At 45.8% G+C, this 16,942-nt stretch overlaps 1 protein-coding gene across 7 annotated transcripts in view; it reads left to right on the top strand.

The window, feature by feature from the left end:
* The first annotated feature begins 2,535 nt into the window (after positions 1-2,535).
* LOC147027028 (uncharacterized) overlaps positions 2,536-16,942 on the top strand; it is a 171,142-nt gene continuing 156,735 nt past the window's right edge. For 4 of the 7 annotated variants that reach the window (XM_085883085.1, XM_085883087.1, XM_085883084.1 and 1 more), the window contains exon 1: positions 15,108-15,874. In XM_085883085.1, coding sequence (XP_085739211.1) covers positions 15,695-15,874 — 180 coding nt within the window. In that variant the 5' untranslated portion in view covers positions 15,108-15,694. Of the gene's footprint in view, positions 3,109-15,107; positions 15,875-16,942 lie in introns of those variants that run through there. The other 3 variants (XM_085883089.1, XM_085883090.1, XM_085883093.1) reach the window with 3 other exon arrangements.

Raw genomic sequence — 16,942 nt, 5'->3', positions numbered from 1 at the left:
AATTCAATAATGTAAATTCGACTTGCATACTGCTCGATATCAGAAATATTTTAGTGAGGTGACGTGACCAGTGCAGCGCAGCGGACATGTTGCTCCGTGGAAAATGAATCGCAAGCAAGGCCAGCCCATGTCATCGGCCTTATCTCTCCGCGCATAAAACGAAGTAATCTCGCTGTCCGGATACAATGAAAACTTGTGTGCAGAACATGGGGGGGGGGAAAAGAAAAAAAAAACAGTTCTATTCACTTGTCTACTCTTTCAATAAAGCATGAATAAACTAATGCACATGCACCGTACCAAGCGCGCACACGCATTTTCAATATGGCGGTGACACTGAGTGCCAAATCGTGAAAGACGATGGTAAAATTCAACATTTCGACTTGTTAGAGGAATTAATTGAACAAATAACATCAAGCGTCAGAAAGAGTAAGTTTCAAAAATGTGTATTATGCCATTTCCAAACCCGAGTTTGACAAACTTCTTCGCTCGGAAATAGGCATTTCCAACATCCACCTTGGCCTCGGGCACCTACGTAGGTGATACCAGACGTTTGAATGGAGGCATATCTCAGGTAACGTACACATTTAATGTCAAAAGTGATAAAATGAAATCGTCTAGATCTAGATAGATTTAAAATTTCTACATCTAGACCTAGGATTTGTTTCTCTGTTATTCTTAGATGAATCTATAACCAAAATTACCTAAAATGTCTAACTTTTAATTGGGTCTTCGACTTAGGCTTAGTCATTAGTGCCAGTGGCATTGTGTGCCATCGTTGTGGCGATAAACAACAATAGCTCCGATCCCGCAATACAACCCACGCATCCGCGACAGGACCATATCATGATCACGTATTCTGCGCCAGTAGCCACGGATGGTAACGTGCGCTGGGGCCTGGCCATTTGGGCTGCTGGTATGATATCGGACTTTGAAATGACTTACCCTTATTTTCTTCCACTTCTCAGCAGCTGTCCTCGCACCCCTTTTTTATCGGCATGAGGAACGACATTGCTTTTGATGATGGGTACTGCATCAGGTTTCAGCCTCCTCAACTCCTTCAAATTGAACAGCGAATAGAGCCCGTGATCAAAGTCACTGTCTTCGAAGTGGGCGCTGAAAATGACGCTCGTGTCGGTGGGGCCTTTCCAGTTTCCCCTCGTCAGCTTCACTTTAGATGTGTATATTCTCCGAAGATTCTCATCTTTCGGGAATACATGAAGGTTTACACCGTCTCTGGTTGTATTGCTGCATCCTGCGACAATACATCTTGCATGCATTTTCGAAAGTAAGGCTAAAACTCTTAAAAACTCCCGTGAAACAATCACAGGAATTAAGACGATCAGTGAGATAGCAAACAAATGTGCACAATGCATTTGTACGTACTTTATACGGCGCGCGACGTCTCATCAATCGACTCTGAGCGAGTCGCGTTCTGGATATGACATCAACGGTCACGTGACCCGCGGTTCGCTGATCTCCACTTTTTTAAGGGGCGGGGCATAGCAAGTTGTGAAAAGCACTACAAATGTTCGAAATATTCGTCTAATTATCCCATTGTTGATTTAAAAAAAAGAAACATGGGTGATTTATTCACAAGGAATGTTAAGTCAATGTATAAATAACCAGAAACTTTTGAATTACATGGGACCTTTAAAAATTGATCATCGTTTATAATTAGTCTTTTTTTAAACATGTTAGGGACATTACCTGCTAAGGCAAATAAAACGAGAACGGAACTCAGGCTGAACATGATGGTAGAGTTGGTAGAGCGGATACTTGCTCTGACAGGCTGAAACGGTTTACGTTTTGTATCCAATGATAGGCTGGGATCTACATCGGGACCTGAACCAAAATGGAATCGGATGGTTCACCGAACCAACTCATCCCCTCCATAAGTTTTTGATACATCTTGCTCACAAACACACAAACAACCTCTGTCCACCGAAAATAACAAACAAAAAAAATTTGAAATGTATCCTGCAGATTGTGTGCTTCAGAACAGAGGAGGACTTCGTGTTGATGCCTGAGGACTGGCTCCTCCAGTATGGGACTCCACTGCATCGGTCACGAAACAATGAACCATCAACAGAAATCCAGACAACTTGAAGTTTCACCAACAGCACAGAATACAGAATACAGAATACATCAATTTGATGAGATGCACAAGGTAAACTTTTAAAATGTGGAATTTTACTTGATTAGACATTCCCTGAGTTTAGGGGCACATTGCTTTATATGCCATGATCAGTCAGGAGATGATACCGTCGTGGAATAGGCATATGGACTCGGCCGAGGAGTCTGCACTTTCGGGTTATTGTCCGTGGAGAGATCTGTCCATGTCCATCAGGGTCTCCTCTTGTTGGTCAGTTTCTTCCACCCTTTCAGGATGGCACTTCGACCATAAAGAGTATAAACATCTATAATCCTTACACCAAAGGATTTCCCTTCCCATGAGCCCTCCAGGTGCATGCGGGGTGGCCAGAGAGGTGCTTCATCCTGAGCGTTCTCTTGTGTGATGTCACCATAACGGTGACGATGTAGTCAAAGCAGGTCTGTTTAATAAATGTCGCGCCCGGTTGCCTGCAGCAAGTCCCGCCGGATGCAGGAATTGGACGTGATTGGAAACAGTCCGAGAAGATACCCGAGAAGATCGCAATTCCAATTATCGATCAATCCAACGGCGATCCGCCCCGGGTGCTGGGGAGGTACACCACGCCCTTGGAGCAGCAGGAGTCCGTATCGGGAGAAGAGAGTCGGTTTGGGAGCGGGTGGGAGCCCAGCGCTCGGAGGGATCGAGGAAATTGGAGGAGGCTGCGGGAGATCGTAGGCAGCCGGGAATTGGAGGCAGAGAGTGGAGACGTCGCAGGAAGCTTGGAGACGAGACAAACTCGGGACATTGGAGAGAGAGAGACAGAGAGATGCGATTGTAGGGACAGAGGGCTCAGAAGTGAGAGAGTCGAACATCAACAAAGAGTGTCCGGTAGTCGAGGACCACAGACCCCGAAGTCGAGAATCAATTGGGGGAGGACAGCTAGTGCGACAATGGCGAGCAGCTCGAATGGGGGACGACCCGTGAACACACTGCGGAGGCATCGCGGAACCTCTCAGGTTGGTAAACCCACAGCATACAGATGGCCCCTTGTTCTCACGGTCATCAGAACATCGACGGATCGTATTAGGAAGCCGATCTTCTCTCCCTGAAAGTTTGTAATTTACATTCATCGCAAACTTTCACAACCAACTGTCACCATGCCGTGACAATGAACGGGTTTCCGCGGAACGCGAGTTTCCTCTAATATGTCCATTCATTACCTGTCGATGGATCGATGTGCGAGTATCGATGCGTGCAGGTGAAAGAATGTGATATTTAATAACAGGATCACTGCAGGGGTATGTCGAGTACTAGTACTGGAAACGGCACTTGAGCTTGACACTATTGGTGCGCATAAACGGACACCATCGATATATCTTGAATATGTGCGGAAACAGATATCATGGAGATCCAGATATTGGTGATGATGATGGAAATGGAGAAATGGGATGAAATCATGGAGATTGGGATATGTATGAGCATAATTGAAATGGGCAATGTGAATGAAGATGAGAGTGCAGTGAGGATGGGTGGATGGATGATCAGTTGAGAGAATTGCATGGAGGATGTGTAGGTAGTGATGGAGGTGTTCTCTGTACTTCGAACAATTCGTACATCTATCTTTCAGAGCAGGGCGCGGCTGTTTATCGGAACCCGGCACGCCATTTTGAACCCGACCCCTCTTGTAACCCCATCCCCTTACATACACTCCCACCGTCCCTTTTAGCGTGATAAGATATTTTGCTTCAATTGATTCCGTCCACCGGGTTGTCCCAGGAGAATCGTGAACGGACGGAGCAGCATTGTTTGCAGTAACTATCGAGCTTACAGTCGTGCCGGTCCATGCAGATGAGTGATCTCGGGTTTGAAACCCACAAACCATGTCGATCGGTGCCCTTTCTGCTGTGCTATGTTTAGGCCGGTGGACATACCTGCTCGAAATTTCTGCACCAACCTCCCACCATTTCGGGGTTTAAAATTGTGGCTACCATTGAGGTCGACTATCGGACTGTCGGGATGGTCCAGACGAGAGAGAGGGACCCGCACTGGCCTTTTGAGCCATCCAGCCTGAGTTTGAATCTCAACTCTGCTATAAACTGCCAACCTGGTGTTTCACAGGCAGGGTGATTCATTAGATTCCTCAATTTGCACCGACCCTCGAATGGATGTTAAACTGGGAGTGCCATCCACCGACATCAGTTGGTGGACGTTAAAGATCTCACGGTGTCTTTCACGAAGAACAGGCGAGACCGAACTCTCTCTTGGGCAGATTAAATGTTCGAGGGTTGATTGTCCAGGCAGAGGATCGCAGTGAAACGGATCGAGTCAATAAATATTTGTCTCTCGTTGGGAGCCATGCACATCAAACCACGTGCTTGCTGATCGCCCTTCTTGCCTTGAATGAATGTCCCGAGCTGCGTCCATTGACCTTAATCGGGCTGTCAAAAGGCCTGACGAGCTGTAGAAGATGGACCAACACCAACAACCGCTTTGAATTGAAAATTTGTCTTGGTGGTGAAGGCATGTGGCGATCTGCTTCGGCGGCACCTGCTTATTGGGCAGGTTCATTGTTTTCCTGGACCCAACCATTCTCCACACTGAGTCCACTCCGAGCCCCTCACCGCCCACGTTGGCGGCCAATTTTCCAGGTAATGCAGAAACGGACCGAACTATTCTCTACACTCTGAGTCCTCTCCGAGCCCCTCACCGCCCACCTTGGCGGCCAATTTTCCAGGTAATGCAGAAATATTTTGTGTGCTGTTCATCCTGGTCGTGTGCTGGGTCCAGCAAGCACATCTCAAAAGGCGACTCCATTTCTCGACCAGAGGTGGACGTAGAGCCGACGGGATGGTGCCGAAGACCTTAGCGTTGAGCGTTCTCGTACAACTTCGATTCCCGACCCGACGATTAACCGTCGGATTTGCGCTCGCTTTTCGGACAAGGCGTTGTATCACGATTTGTGCCCTTCCTCCGAGACCCGATGGACGTTAAGACTGGTGTCCCATCTGCTGGCATTAGCTGGTGTTTGTAGACACCGGGACACCGGGCTTTTCGTCTATCCGAGGGGCGGTGCACATCGTGATGCAATTCCCTGCCTGCAAGGTACCATTCCAGGTTTATAATCGGGCCAGGAATCAAACCGACACCAGACGGCTCAGAGGTGATTGTGAAATATCGGCGATCCAGGCAACTCGTTCTCCTTGTTGTGTACAGTAATTAAGAAACCACGAGGGGACGCCATTGCTGTAACCGTCCAATTCGCCTCGAACATTCACTTCCGTTTTATGCGCTGCCTCCTTTATCTCCCGTCCTTTTGGACCTCACATTGTTGCTCTGAGCAGAGGATTCATATCGAGTCAACTGGAGGAAATGGAACATTGAGCATCCGAATAATCCTATACATATATCCCAGCAAATACAACCCATTGCTTCACTGACAGGAATATTAAGGGGGAGGGGGGACAAATAAGGGGGCTGAAAGAGGGAGGGAGAGAGGAGGGAAGGGAGGGAGAGAGGAGTGAGGATGTAGGAGGGGAGAGGAAGGGGGTGGGGAGACTAACACCTCACCAAATGCTGCTATACACTCTGGGAGGGGGTGGGAGTGAGGAGGAAGGGGGAGGGGTTGGGAGGAGGTAAGCATGAGGGGAGGGTGTCGACTTGCGTTTGGTAGTGGGACTTGTGGAGAAAGTGGGGGGCGGATAGTGCAGGATTGAACCAAATGGGCTACATTAAAACAGCACGCAGAGACCACCGGGCGATATCCATGGGGAGTGCAGAGGGTAGGGGGTAACCATGAGGGTAGGTGAAGGGAAGGCAGTGTGAGGGGAGGGGTAGGGAAGGTGGTGTGAGAGGAGGGAAAGGGAAAGGCAGCGCAAGGGGAGGGCAAGGCAGCATGAGGGGAGGGGACGAGAAGGCAGCATGAGGGAAGAGGAAGGGAAAGCAGTGTGAGGGTAAGGGAATGGAAAGCAGCGTGAGGAGAAGGGATGGGCAAAAACACATGCCTTAACAGCAACATTTTCTTTTTAACCACTGGGTTCTATATAAAACCGAGTGGGAGCATTTAAAACCCATGCTATCTACCTGCCAAAGGCCTGCATGCATGCATGCTCGCACATGTAGCGACCTTTGAACCCCTCCGGTCGGCTCACTCCGAATCAGATTCGAACATGTACACTATGGGGAAGCCGTTTTAAATTCAAAACTAAACTGTCAGTCCTTAACAGTCCCCTGAACAGAAAGCGAGGGTGGGATAGAAGAGGGGAGGGGTCAAAGAGAGGGAGCGGGGTGGGAGAGAGGAGTAGGCGTGGGAGGGATAGGGGTGGGAGAGAGAGAGAGAAAGGTGGGATAGGGGTGAGAGAGAAAGAAGGGAGGGAGGAGAGGGGGATTTGGGCAGATGTGACACCTAGATTAACGTTCATCCGAGGATGGTACACACATTGATGACTCACCCTGCCTGTGAAACACCGGGATGACAGTTTATAGCTGGGTCGGGATTCAAACCCAGTCCAGACAGCTAAGAGCAAGTGTACATACCTCTCGGCTAGCCTGCCGTGATGTGGCAATTTATTGCTTTGCAACAACCGAAAACATTTTTTCCTAATTGTAATCATCTAATTTATTTTATCTTCCAAACTCCAGTATTGAACCGTGGTATCGCTATCGAAGCTTGAAGAGCACGTGCCAAGTGGCTTTACCAAGCACTCTGACAAAATGGTTGAAGAAACTTTAAAAAACGAAATGCTTAATTTTTCATGTGTATTTATCTATGCCGAAGTGACCAGTCATCTAATGAAAGAAGATCGTACAAAAAGGGGAAACGTGGTGTGAAATAAAATTACACATTTTCAGCCAGCCAGCCACCACCCGATGCACTGCAGAACAACACACGGCCAATGCAGGCAAGTGACCCCCAAACTTTGTTCAAGTCGATCAATATACAATATTCAGTGACAGTGCGAATATTAAAGAGCACTCAACAAGTGGCCTAAGTGCTCAGGGAAGCACTCCAATAAAATGGTTGCTAAAGAACGGCTGGCTTGGCAAGCGAATCGCGATCACCGATCTGTCATATTAAACACCTCCCGGAGACACCCAAAATTTCACTGTCACCTAATTGGATGAATGAACACTTCTTTTTTTAGCAGTCTGAACAGCTGTTAAGTTCATTGAGCATCGTAGTAATCATATATGTATATATATATGTGGAACACTACTTCCTTCACTCCTTATTTACCCTTGCCGAAGAAGGTATTGCATTTGGGTCTGTCTGTTTGTTTGTTTGTTTGTTTGTTTGTTTGTCCGCACAGACCTTTCATGTTTTGCTCCGCAACCGTTTGTTGGATTGAGACGAAATTTCACCATCGGTGCGACTCCTAATGCAGAATGTCTTGATCACAATTATGACATCATAGGTCACGTGGTGCGGCAGCCGTGTTGGAAAAACGGAAAAACTTTGGACCTCTGTATCTCTGAAACCACACGAAGGAAAAAATTTGAAACTTGGCACACGGAAAGTACTCCTCATGGGGGAATAATAGTGATTTTTTTTAATGATGTCATATGTGCCTTCATTATGACGTCATAATTGCATATGTAGAATGCTACATCTGATTAGTATGAAAATTTTTGAAGGTCATCTAGGGATAAAATGGTCCAGAGAAAAGAAATTGATGACATCATCAGTCACGTGATTCGGTAGCCATATTGCTTTAAAAAACATCCTTCAAAAATCTTCTCTGAAGTGGCTGAACAGATCGAGGCGAAACTTTACAAGCATGACCACATGACCTCTGTATGAGGAACAAAAGGTTCATACATATGACATCATTAGGTCACATGCTTTGGTAGCCATGTTGGATTTACCCCAAAAACCTATAAAAAAAATCTTCTCTAGAACGGTCGGACAGCTCAAGGGGAAACGTCACTCAAATGTTCCCCAAGCTTTGGGTATACACGCTTGTTAAGGAATAATTGATAGGTCACATGGTTTGGCAGCCATATTGATTGAAGAAAATATTAAATAATGTTTTGTCTGGAAAGGCTTAATCAATCGACATGAAACTTCACAGTTATGATGTAGTTGTACTGGGGAATACATGTTTCAATTTTCAACTTGGGCGGACGCAAGGTCTGGCAGCCAGAAGTATTTAAGTTTTTTTTGATCCGGGTTCTTTTTAATTTTTTTAAATTTTTTGAATAAGGCTCACTTGGCTGTGCTTGGATGGGTGTGTTTGGGTAGAGGAGTAGCAGCTGAAATGCGAATCCTATCCAGGTTCCTCCTGATGACTTAATCTTTGCTTTTTGCTTGCTTGTGGTTCATTTTGATTACTCCAATGCAGGACTGTACCTATTTGGTCTTCTTCTGTTTTTCCAACATGGCTACCACTACACGTGGTCTATGACGTCATAATTATCATAAAAACATGCAACATGAGTCGTCGCATCTTTGATGAAAATTTCGTCTCAATATGACAAGCGGTTGCGGAGAAAAACATGAGAGTTGTGTACAGACAGACAGACAGACAGACAAATGAAAAATCACTCATAGAGTGATACTTGAGGAAATGGAACGGCACTCGGTCAAACACATGCATACCTTCGCCAGGCTGAACAGTTTACATTTTGTATTCCACTGATGGGCCGGATCTGAATCCGGACCTTAACCAAAATCGAATCCACTTTTTCTTGTCACCAAACCAACTCATCCACTAAGTTTTGTCATAACTCATCCACTAAGTTTTGTCATAACTCATCCACTAAGTTTTGTCATAACTCATCCACTAAGTTTTGTCATAACTCATCCACTAAGTTTTGTCATAACTCATCCACAACTTTTTGAGATCTCATGCGATATATATGTTTTGGCCTGATCTCTCAATGGTGAAGAATCACTGAAAAAATTCTCAGATCTGGATTTGGATCTTCACCAATATTAAGCATTGCTGTCTTTGGCCGGTCAACGACACAGCCAAAAAAATTCAGAATTATTGCTTGAAAACTGTGGCCAAGAATCATGTGACAAACAAACAGACAGACAGACAAACGCTACAGACAAAAACTTGGCAAAACATTTTTTCGCCAAGTCATAAACAAACGGTCCCAAACACAATCGGCGAGGGTAATAATGAAAAACGTCACGGGTCAGGGTTGGGTGTCCAATCAAAGTGGGACGTTTTAGTACCCGGTCATCACTGCTAGCAGTTACAAAGTGGCAGTTCCAGTTATGTCTCTTATTAATTATGAAACACACAAAACTACACAAACACCACACAACACACGTTCTGATGAGGGCCTGCATTCTCTGATTGCTCTTTTTAGTTTGGTTTTGCAAAAATACCCTGATTATGTGAAATCATATGCAGAGCAAGGTGGCCATTTGTCACATCACGGTCATATTGTCTGTGAGGAAAGGACAGTGAGGAGGATGCATTGTGGGTGAAACATTTATCATTGTTGCCTATTAGGAAAGTGTTAAATGACTCTGACAAACTGGTGTCAATCCAGAACCTAGAGACCCTGCAGAACCTACATGCTCATTGGAGACCCTGCAGATGAGGAATCAGAAGGGATTGTCTGAGCTCAATGCATCCTTTTTCACCCCTTTGTTTAATCCCCGATGTATGCATGAAGATGTTCAATTAAACATGTCGGGGTACCTGTGGATACCTGCAGGATCTCATCTTTGCTTCATTTCGTTTTTATTACGTACACCGGTCATGACAATGGATCGTCGTGTGGTGGATCCACCCATGTGTATGAAGCAGCTATATCACTTAAACCGATAAGGACTCAAACAATGTACCTGAGTCATTCATCTGAAATCACCAAATTTAAGAAAATGTTCCCAGTTGATCCCCTCAGATTTACTTTAAACTTTCATAAAATACTTCCCAGGTATCAAAATGAAGCTGCGTAAAATTTTAGGTCCATAGATGCAGTCAACTCCGAGATATTGAGGGTTGAAAATGTGGTTGTGGCCCTATATTTATGGTTGTTGCGAGCATCACAAAATGAACGGCTACTTTTAAACACCCACAACTTTTTTAATTTTAATGCTAGAGCCTTGAAATTTTCAGAGATTATTCTTCTATAACTGCTCTGTAAGAAACAAACATAAAACAGAGTATACATCTGTTAAATTTTATGACCTGATCAGTTGAAATCCAGAAAAAAAATGTTGGTTTTGTATGAAGACCCAACTTTGAGACCCCATATATTTTTATTGACCCATCCCAGAAGCTTGAATTTTTTTCATGTAATAACTGTATGGTAGTAGTATTCAAATACATGTTTACTTTTCTTAATCAGTCATATATAATACAGTCATGATCCCTCAAAAATTGAAAATTTTCATTTTTCCCCGAAATTCAGGTGAGGATTGCAAATATATGACAAGGTATACCACTTCAAATTGTTCACCATTAGAAAGAGCATATTCAAGTTTACAAAAGTGTCAAATATCAAAGTGGTATATATATTTTTAAAATATTGTTGTGGATTTTCGCCCGTCCGGCATGCAGGCGACCGCCTTTAGCTCAATTGTGGCCGCGCGTGCCCACCGAACGAGCAATCGAGTCGCAGCTTTCGGATCAACGCTGAAACCCAGCTACGGCTGTTTTTAACCACACCATAAACCAGCCAACTCTCCTGTCCACTCACTACAGGGTCGATCGCCGAATTGTCGATGTACCTCATTATTCGCGCAGACAGAAATGCCAGGAGTTTATACCTCAATGGAGCCTGCACGAAAACAAGCCGCTTTCAGCAGCTCATTCCGTTTGCGATTGCCGAGCGGTTTTATATCGCCAAGCCCCGTCGGACCAGATGTACGTTTTATCGGCTTATAATCAGCCAGCTAATTATTCCGAACGCAATTATGGCAGTCAATGGAGGAAGGGACGCAACGAGCGGGTGACATTCACAAATGGGGACATTTATTTCCACACAGGCATGCAAGCAATGCAATGAATGTGGGGAGGGGGGTTGGGGGGGGGAGACACGAGCAAAAACCTTCAGCCGATGTCTATTTATTATGTACATGCCCTTAATCAGTTTTACTTGGTAGACAAGGCGCCATAGACTTTCATGCAAACCCCAAGAAAGAAAGAAAGAAAGAACCAGGCTCGTAAGCCTTTATAATTGCTCGGAGCCGGGATGACCGAAGGCACTCCGAGAGACCAAGCAGGCTACCTGCCACCCTATTGGTGACTTGCTGGGCGACCCTCGATGCCTCTGCCCGCACTCCAACCTCCGAACTCTCCAAGCTCTCTTCCCGACTCCACTACACCAGCGCAGCGCGAACTTGAACGCTCTCTCCCAGCGCTCTTCTCCAAGTCATTCGTTCCTTGTAGACCACCCGGCGCCTCCTCAACCGCTCAACTGGACTCCAGGCTCCAAACTCAACTCACCAACTCGACTCCCTCCACCGACCAACAACGCTCTCGGGAGTTGAAACGCGCCTTTTTATAGCCCGGAGGGGAGGGGTCGCTTTGGGCTTACCACCCGAAATGAGTGCCCTCCTTCCTTTCACCTTTGAAACTTCACCCCCGGCTGGCTCTGCCCCTTTCGCCGTTCTGATCCAATTCTGCCGTCAAACGCGGCCGTGTTTGAGATCACTTTGCCACTGTCGAGAATGCCATCGTGTTCGTTTGTTGGGATGTTGTTGTTGGTGAAAAGATGGCGGTGTTGTGGAGATGCTGGTGAGGAGAAGTTCGTTTGTTTGTTGAGATGTTGTTGCTTGTGGAGATGTTGTTGTTTGTGGAGATAATGGTGAGAAGTTCGTTTGTTTGTGGAGATTGGTGTTGAGGAGATGTTTGCGGTTGTGGAGAAGGTGGTGAGGAGATGATGGCGGTTTGTGGAGAAGATGGTGAGGAGATGTTGGTTTGTTTGTGGCGATGTTGTTGTTTGTGGATATGATGGTGAGGAGAAGTTCGTTTGTTTGTGGAGATTGGTGTTGAGGAGATGATGGCGGTTTGTGGAGAAGATGGTGAGGAGATGTTGTTTGTGGATATGATGGTGAGGAGAAGTTCGTTTGTTTGTGGAGATTGGTGTTTAGTTGTTAAAATAAAGATAGAAAAGAAAAACACTACCTCAAAGGTTCACAGCCCGTTATACATCGGTGGGGAAATCTAACCTGGACACACACTTACCGACATAACTTATCTTCGGGGAACCTGAATGGTGATCTGTGAATTTCCACAACCGTAACAATATATATATATATATATATATATATATATATATATATATATATATATATATATATATATATATATATATATATATATGTTGTTGTTCATCTTTCGGCTGCTCCCGTTAGGGGTCGCCACAGCGGATCATCCGTTATGATCCGCATACTGATTTGGCACAGGTTTTACGCCGGATGCCCTTCCTGACGCAACCCTGGTCGCCTCTTACGACACAGGGATCAGGATTTGGGTTTCGCCATGATTCCGGGCTGCTCTATACCCTGCCCAGTGCAGAGCCCCCGTCCTCAAGCGATCCTCCAACCCAAGCCTCCGAGTAGCCGGATTACAGGCGCACGCCACTACGCCCGGTATATATATATATATGTATATATATATATGTATATATATATATATGTATATATATATATATATATATGTATATATGTATATATATATATATATATATATATATATATATATATATATATATATATATATATATATATATATATTTTAAACTGTTGTTTACACAGTCGTGAATACATGAAGTGTGTGCATGGTGTGGGCACCATGGTAATCATGAATGATTAGTTCTGTGATTTAAATTAATAATACAAAAATATCACATGCTGCAATAACAATGTAATAAAACATTTCACGTAAATGATTTGAATAGGTCCTTGATCTGCTTTTCCAAGTCAGGTGCGAGCTTGTCCTGCCTCCCAGTTGACGTTAGGGGAGCATCAATAACCTTCATCATATTGACCAAAGGAACCCAACAAATGTCCTCCCTTGAATGTAACTATATACACTGCTGACATCAGCAGATCAGCCACTATTCCTGAGTTATATTTTTAGCCCCAGCCAGATGAGTTTAGCTCTTGCTATTTGCAAATGAGAAACAAAGAATTACAAATTCAAATTTCAAAGTATTGTGTTCATGGTATCCTAATAGCAGATGATATGTTTGTACATTGTATATACATGTACTACACATATGGATATGTACTACATGTAAAAGGACTGTTCATTAAATAGCACACACAATGTGCACAGCACTGGCAGAACATCATTTATTCAAATATTTTTGAAAATATTGATAGAAACATTATACCACTTTGATATTTGACACTTTTGTAAACTTGAATATGCTCTTTCCAATGGTGAACAATTTGAAGTGGTATACCTTGTCATATATTTGCAATTCTCACCTGAATTTCGGGGAAAAATGAAAATTTTCGATTTTTGAGGGATCATGACTGTAATATATATATATATATATATATATATATATATATATATATATATATATATATATATATATATATATATATATATATATATATATATATATATATATATATATGTATATATATACAGGACTGATTAAGAAAGGTAAACATGTATTTGAATACTACTACCATAGTTATTACCTGAAAAAATTTCAAGCTTCTGGGATGGGTCAATAAAAATATATGGGGTCTCAAAGTTGGGTCTTCATACAAAACCAACATTTTTTTTTCTGGATTTCAACTGATTAGGTCATAAAATTTAAGACTGGTATACTCAGTTTTATGTTTGTTTCTTACAGAGCAGTTATAGAAGAATAATCTCTGAAAATTTCAAGGCTCTAGCATTAATATTTAAAAAGTGGGAGTTTAAAAGCAGCCGTTCATTTTGTGATGCTCGCAACGACCATAAAAATAGGGACACAACCACATTTTCAACCCTCAGTATCTCGCAGTTGACCGCATCTATGGACCTAAAATTTTACGCAGCTTCATTTTGATACCTGGGAACTATTTTATGAAAGTTTAAAGTAAATCTGAGGGGGTCAACTGGGAGGCCTCCAGTGATATGAGGTGGAATGACTCACCTCCTACAATCAGGTCAATAGCTGCTGTGCGCACTCACTTAAGGCTCCATACACTCATGAAAGGCTCTCCACACTTAATAGAGGCTCTGCACACTCACAAAGACTCTACAAATTCACGAGAGATGAGAGGCTCCACACACTCACGAGAGGCTCCACACACAGAAGAGGCTCTAAACACTAACCAGAGGCTCGACATGCTCACTGGAGACTCGAGGCTCGACACGCTCACGAGAGGCTCTACATGCTCATTAAAGACTAAAAGCTCTACATGCTCACCAGAGACTAGAGGCTCGACACGTTCACCAGAGTGTCTACACGCTCATTTGAGGCTCAACACACTCACCAGAGAATCGACACTCACCAGAGGGTCGACACACTCACCAGAGGGTCGACACACTCACCAGAGCGTCGACACACTCACCAGAGCGTCGACACGCTTACCAGAGGGTCTACACGCTCATTCGAGGCTCAACACGCTCACCAGAGTCTGTACGCATTCACCAGGTGCTGTGTGCTCATGAGTGCTCGTGGCTGTGCACACTCTTTAGAAAGTGTGTGCACTCGCCACGGGCTATGCATACTCACGTGCGGCTGTATGTATAGTTCACTGTCATAACTGGAGCAAATTAGCACGTACACATCAATTAAACCCCTGAAATGCTTTTGCAAAACAATTTTAAACCAATTGGACCAGTTCGAGTGCGGTCTAATTAATATCTAATGATGTGCGAATAGCCCTGTCGAGATCCACCCCTCCACTCCGTGGGGAAACGGTGATGCCGACCCGACCCGACCCGATCCGACACGACCCGACGCCATGCGAACTGCTCGTGCCGCAGCGTCACGCCCGAGCACGTGGGCGAGCAGTGCGGGAAGGGTGGGAATATGTTTTAAAAAAAACAACCGCATTTCGACCCCCACGTTTCGAAGCCACTGCGGCAGCGGATTGCGCGGCTCGGCTCGGCTCGGCACACTCGAAGGTTCCCTGGCTTCCCGGCACCGCATCGTGATCAATGTCCGCCCAAAGGGTCCTCATGAATATTTCACCGTGAGCGGGCAACACCCAGATTAGGGGGACTGGGGAGGGGGTACATCCCGTCGGTCCTCCTCCTCCACCACCACGCATGTCGCAGAAAGCCGGCGGTCTGGGTCGGCACCCGCGCGTATTGCAGGGCTTCCCGCCGCGATGCTGTCGCTAGTGTAAAGATCCACCGACGGAGCGAGCACTCGGGTCCACCACCGACATCGAGACCTTCGACCTAGTGATCGGCTGGGCTGGGGTGGGGGGAGTCGTGCGAGAGACCCTGCAACGACTTCTTCGTTCTTTTCACAAACACATATCTGCAACATTGCAACAACATCGGGTCGGCGACTTGAAAGGAAATTAAAGCGCGAAATCGATATAACGCGCAACGACGACGACGACGACGCGTTCTGTCTCAGACGCCATCGACGAGCGATCCCAAGGGGCGACACCAGCGGGACAACCGACCCGCGTCAATCGCGGCGGCCACGATCTGGAGGAGCTTGCTGGGGACCATGGCCCACGCCGCCTCGCATCTCAAGAAAACGCGGGATGATCCGCCGCCGGTGAAGCCTGCGATCATTCTCAGTCGCGCGGACACGCAAAAAGCGTTGCAAGCGAACGGGGAGAGCGAGACGACCGAAGAGGGAGAGTCAAAGGGTCGACGATCGAGCGGGAAGCAGCGACGCAGAAAGGTGAGAGATGTTTGAGAGAGAGAGAGACAGAGACAGAGAGAGAGAGAGACAGAGAGAGAGAGAGAGAGAGAGAGAGACAGAGAGAGAGAGACAGAGAGAGACAGAGACAGAGAGAGAGAGAGAGAGACAGAGAGAGAGAGAGAGAGAGAGAGACAGAGAGAGAGAGAGAGAGACAGAGAGAGAGACAGAGATAGAGTGACAGAGAGAGAGTGACAGAGACAGAGAGAGAGACAGAGAGAGAGACAGAGAGAGAGACAGAGAGAGAGACAGAGAGAGAGACAGAGAGAGAGAGAGACAGAGAGAGACAGAGAGAGAGAGACAGAGAGAGACAGAGAGAGAGAGAGAGAGAGACAGAGAGAGAGAGAGAGACAGAGAGAGAGAGAGAGACAGAGAGAGAGAGAGAGACAGAGAGAGAGAGAGAGACAGAGAGAGAGACAGAGAGAGAGAGACAGAGAGAGAGAGAGAGACAGACAGACAGACAGACAGACAGACAGACAGACAGACAGAGTAATCGGTGCGGCCGTGTGAACCAAGCACGGATCGTAATATATAAGGAGCGACTTGGGATTGATTACCTGTAATGTGGATACCACGGAGAAAATGGTGGAGAAATTGTGTGTGTGATGTTTGTGTTGGCGAGTTGAGATCTAAAGTGTTCGAAAGGGCCGATTGTCGGTTCAGTTGCTTTGAGTGGTGCCGGCCTGGTGTTTGAGTGGTGCCGGCCTGGAGTTTGAGTGGTGCCACCCTGGTGTTTGGGTGGTGCCGCCCTGGTGTTTGGGTGGTGCCGCCCTGGTGTTTGGGTGGTGCCGCCCTGGTGTTTGGGTGGTGCCGCCCTGGTGTTTGGGTGGTGCCGCCCTGGTGTTTGGGTGGTGCCGCCCTGGTGTTTGGGTGGTGCCGCCCTGATGTTTTTGTGGTGCCGCCCTGGTGTTTGCGCTAAAGGAAGACGAGTCTCCCGAGCAGGGTGTGTTGGGAATTCAGATGCTTTCGGAGGTGCTGAAAACAAACTGGAGAGGTGGTAGTGTGAGTGCTGCACCAGTTACGGTGTGAGTGCTGGACCGGTTATATTGT

The sequence above is a fragment of the Eptatretus burgeri genome, chromosome 5 (genome assembly GCF_056783735.1).
Source record: "Eptatretus burgeri isolate ZD-2024b chromosome 5, Ebu_testis_v1, whole genome shotgun sequence".
Classification (NCBI taxonomy): domain Eukaryota; kingdom Metazoa; phylum Chordata; class Myxini; order Myxiniformes; family Myxinidae; genus Eptatretus; species Eptatretus burgeri.
This window is presented reverse-complemented; position numbering and strand designations above follow the sequence as displayed.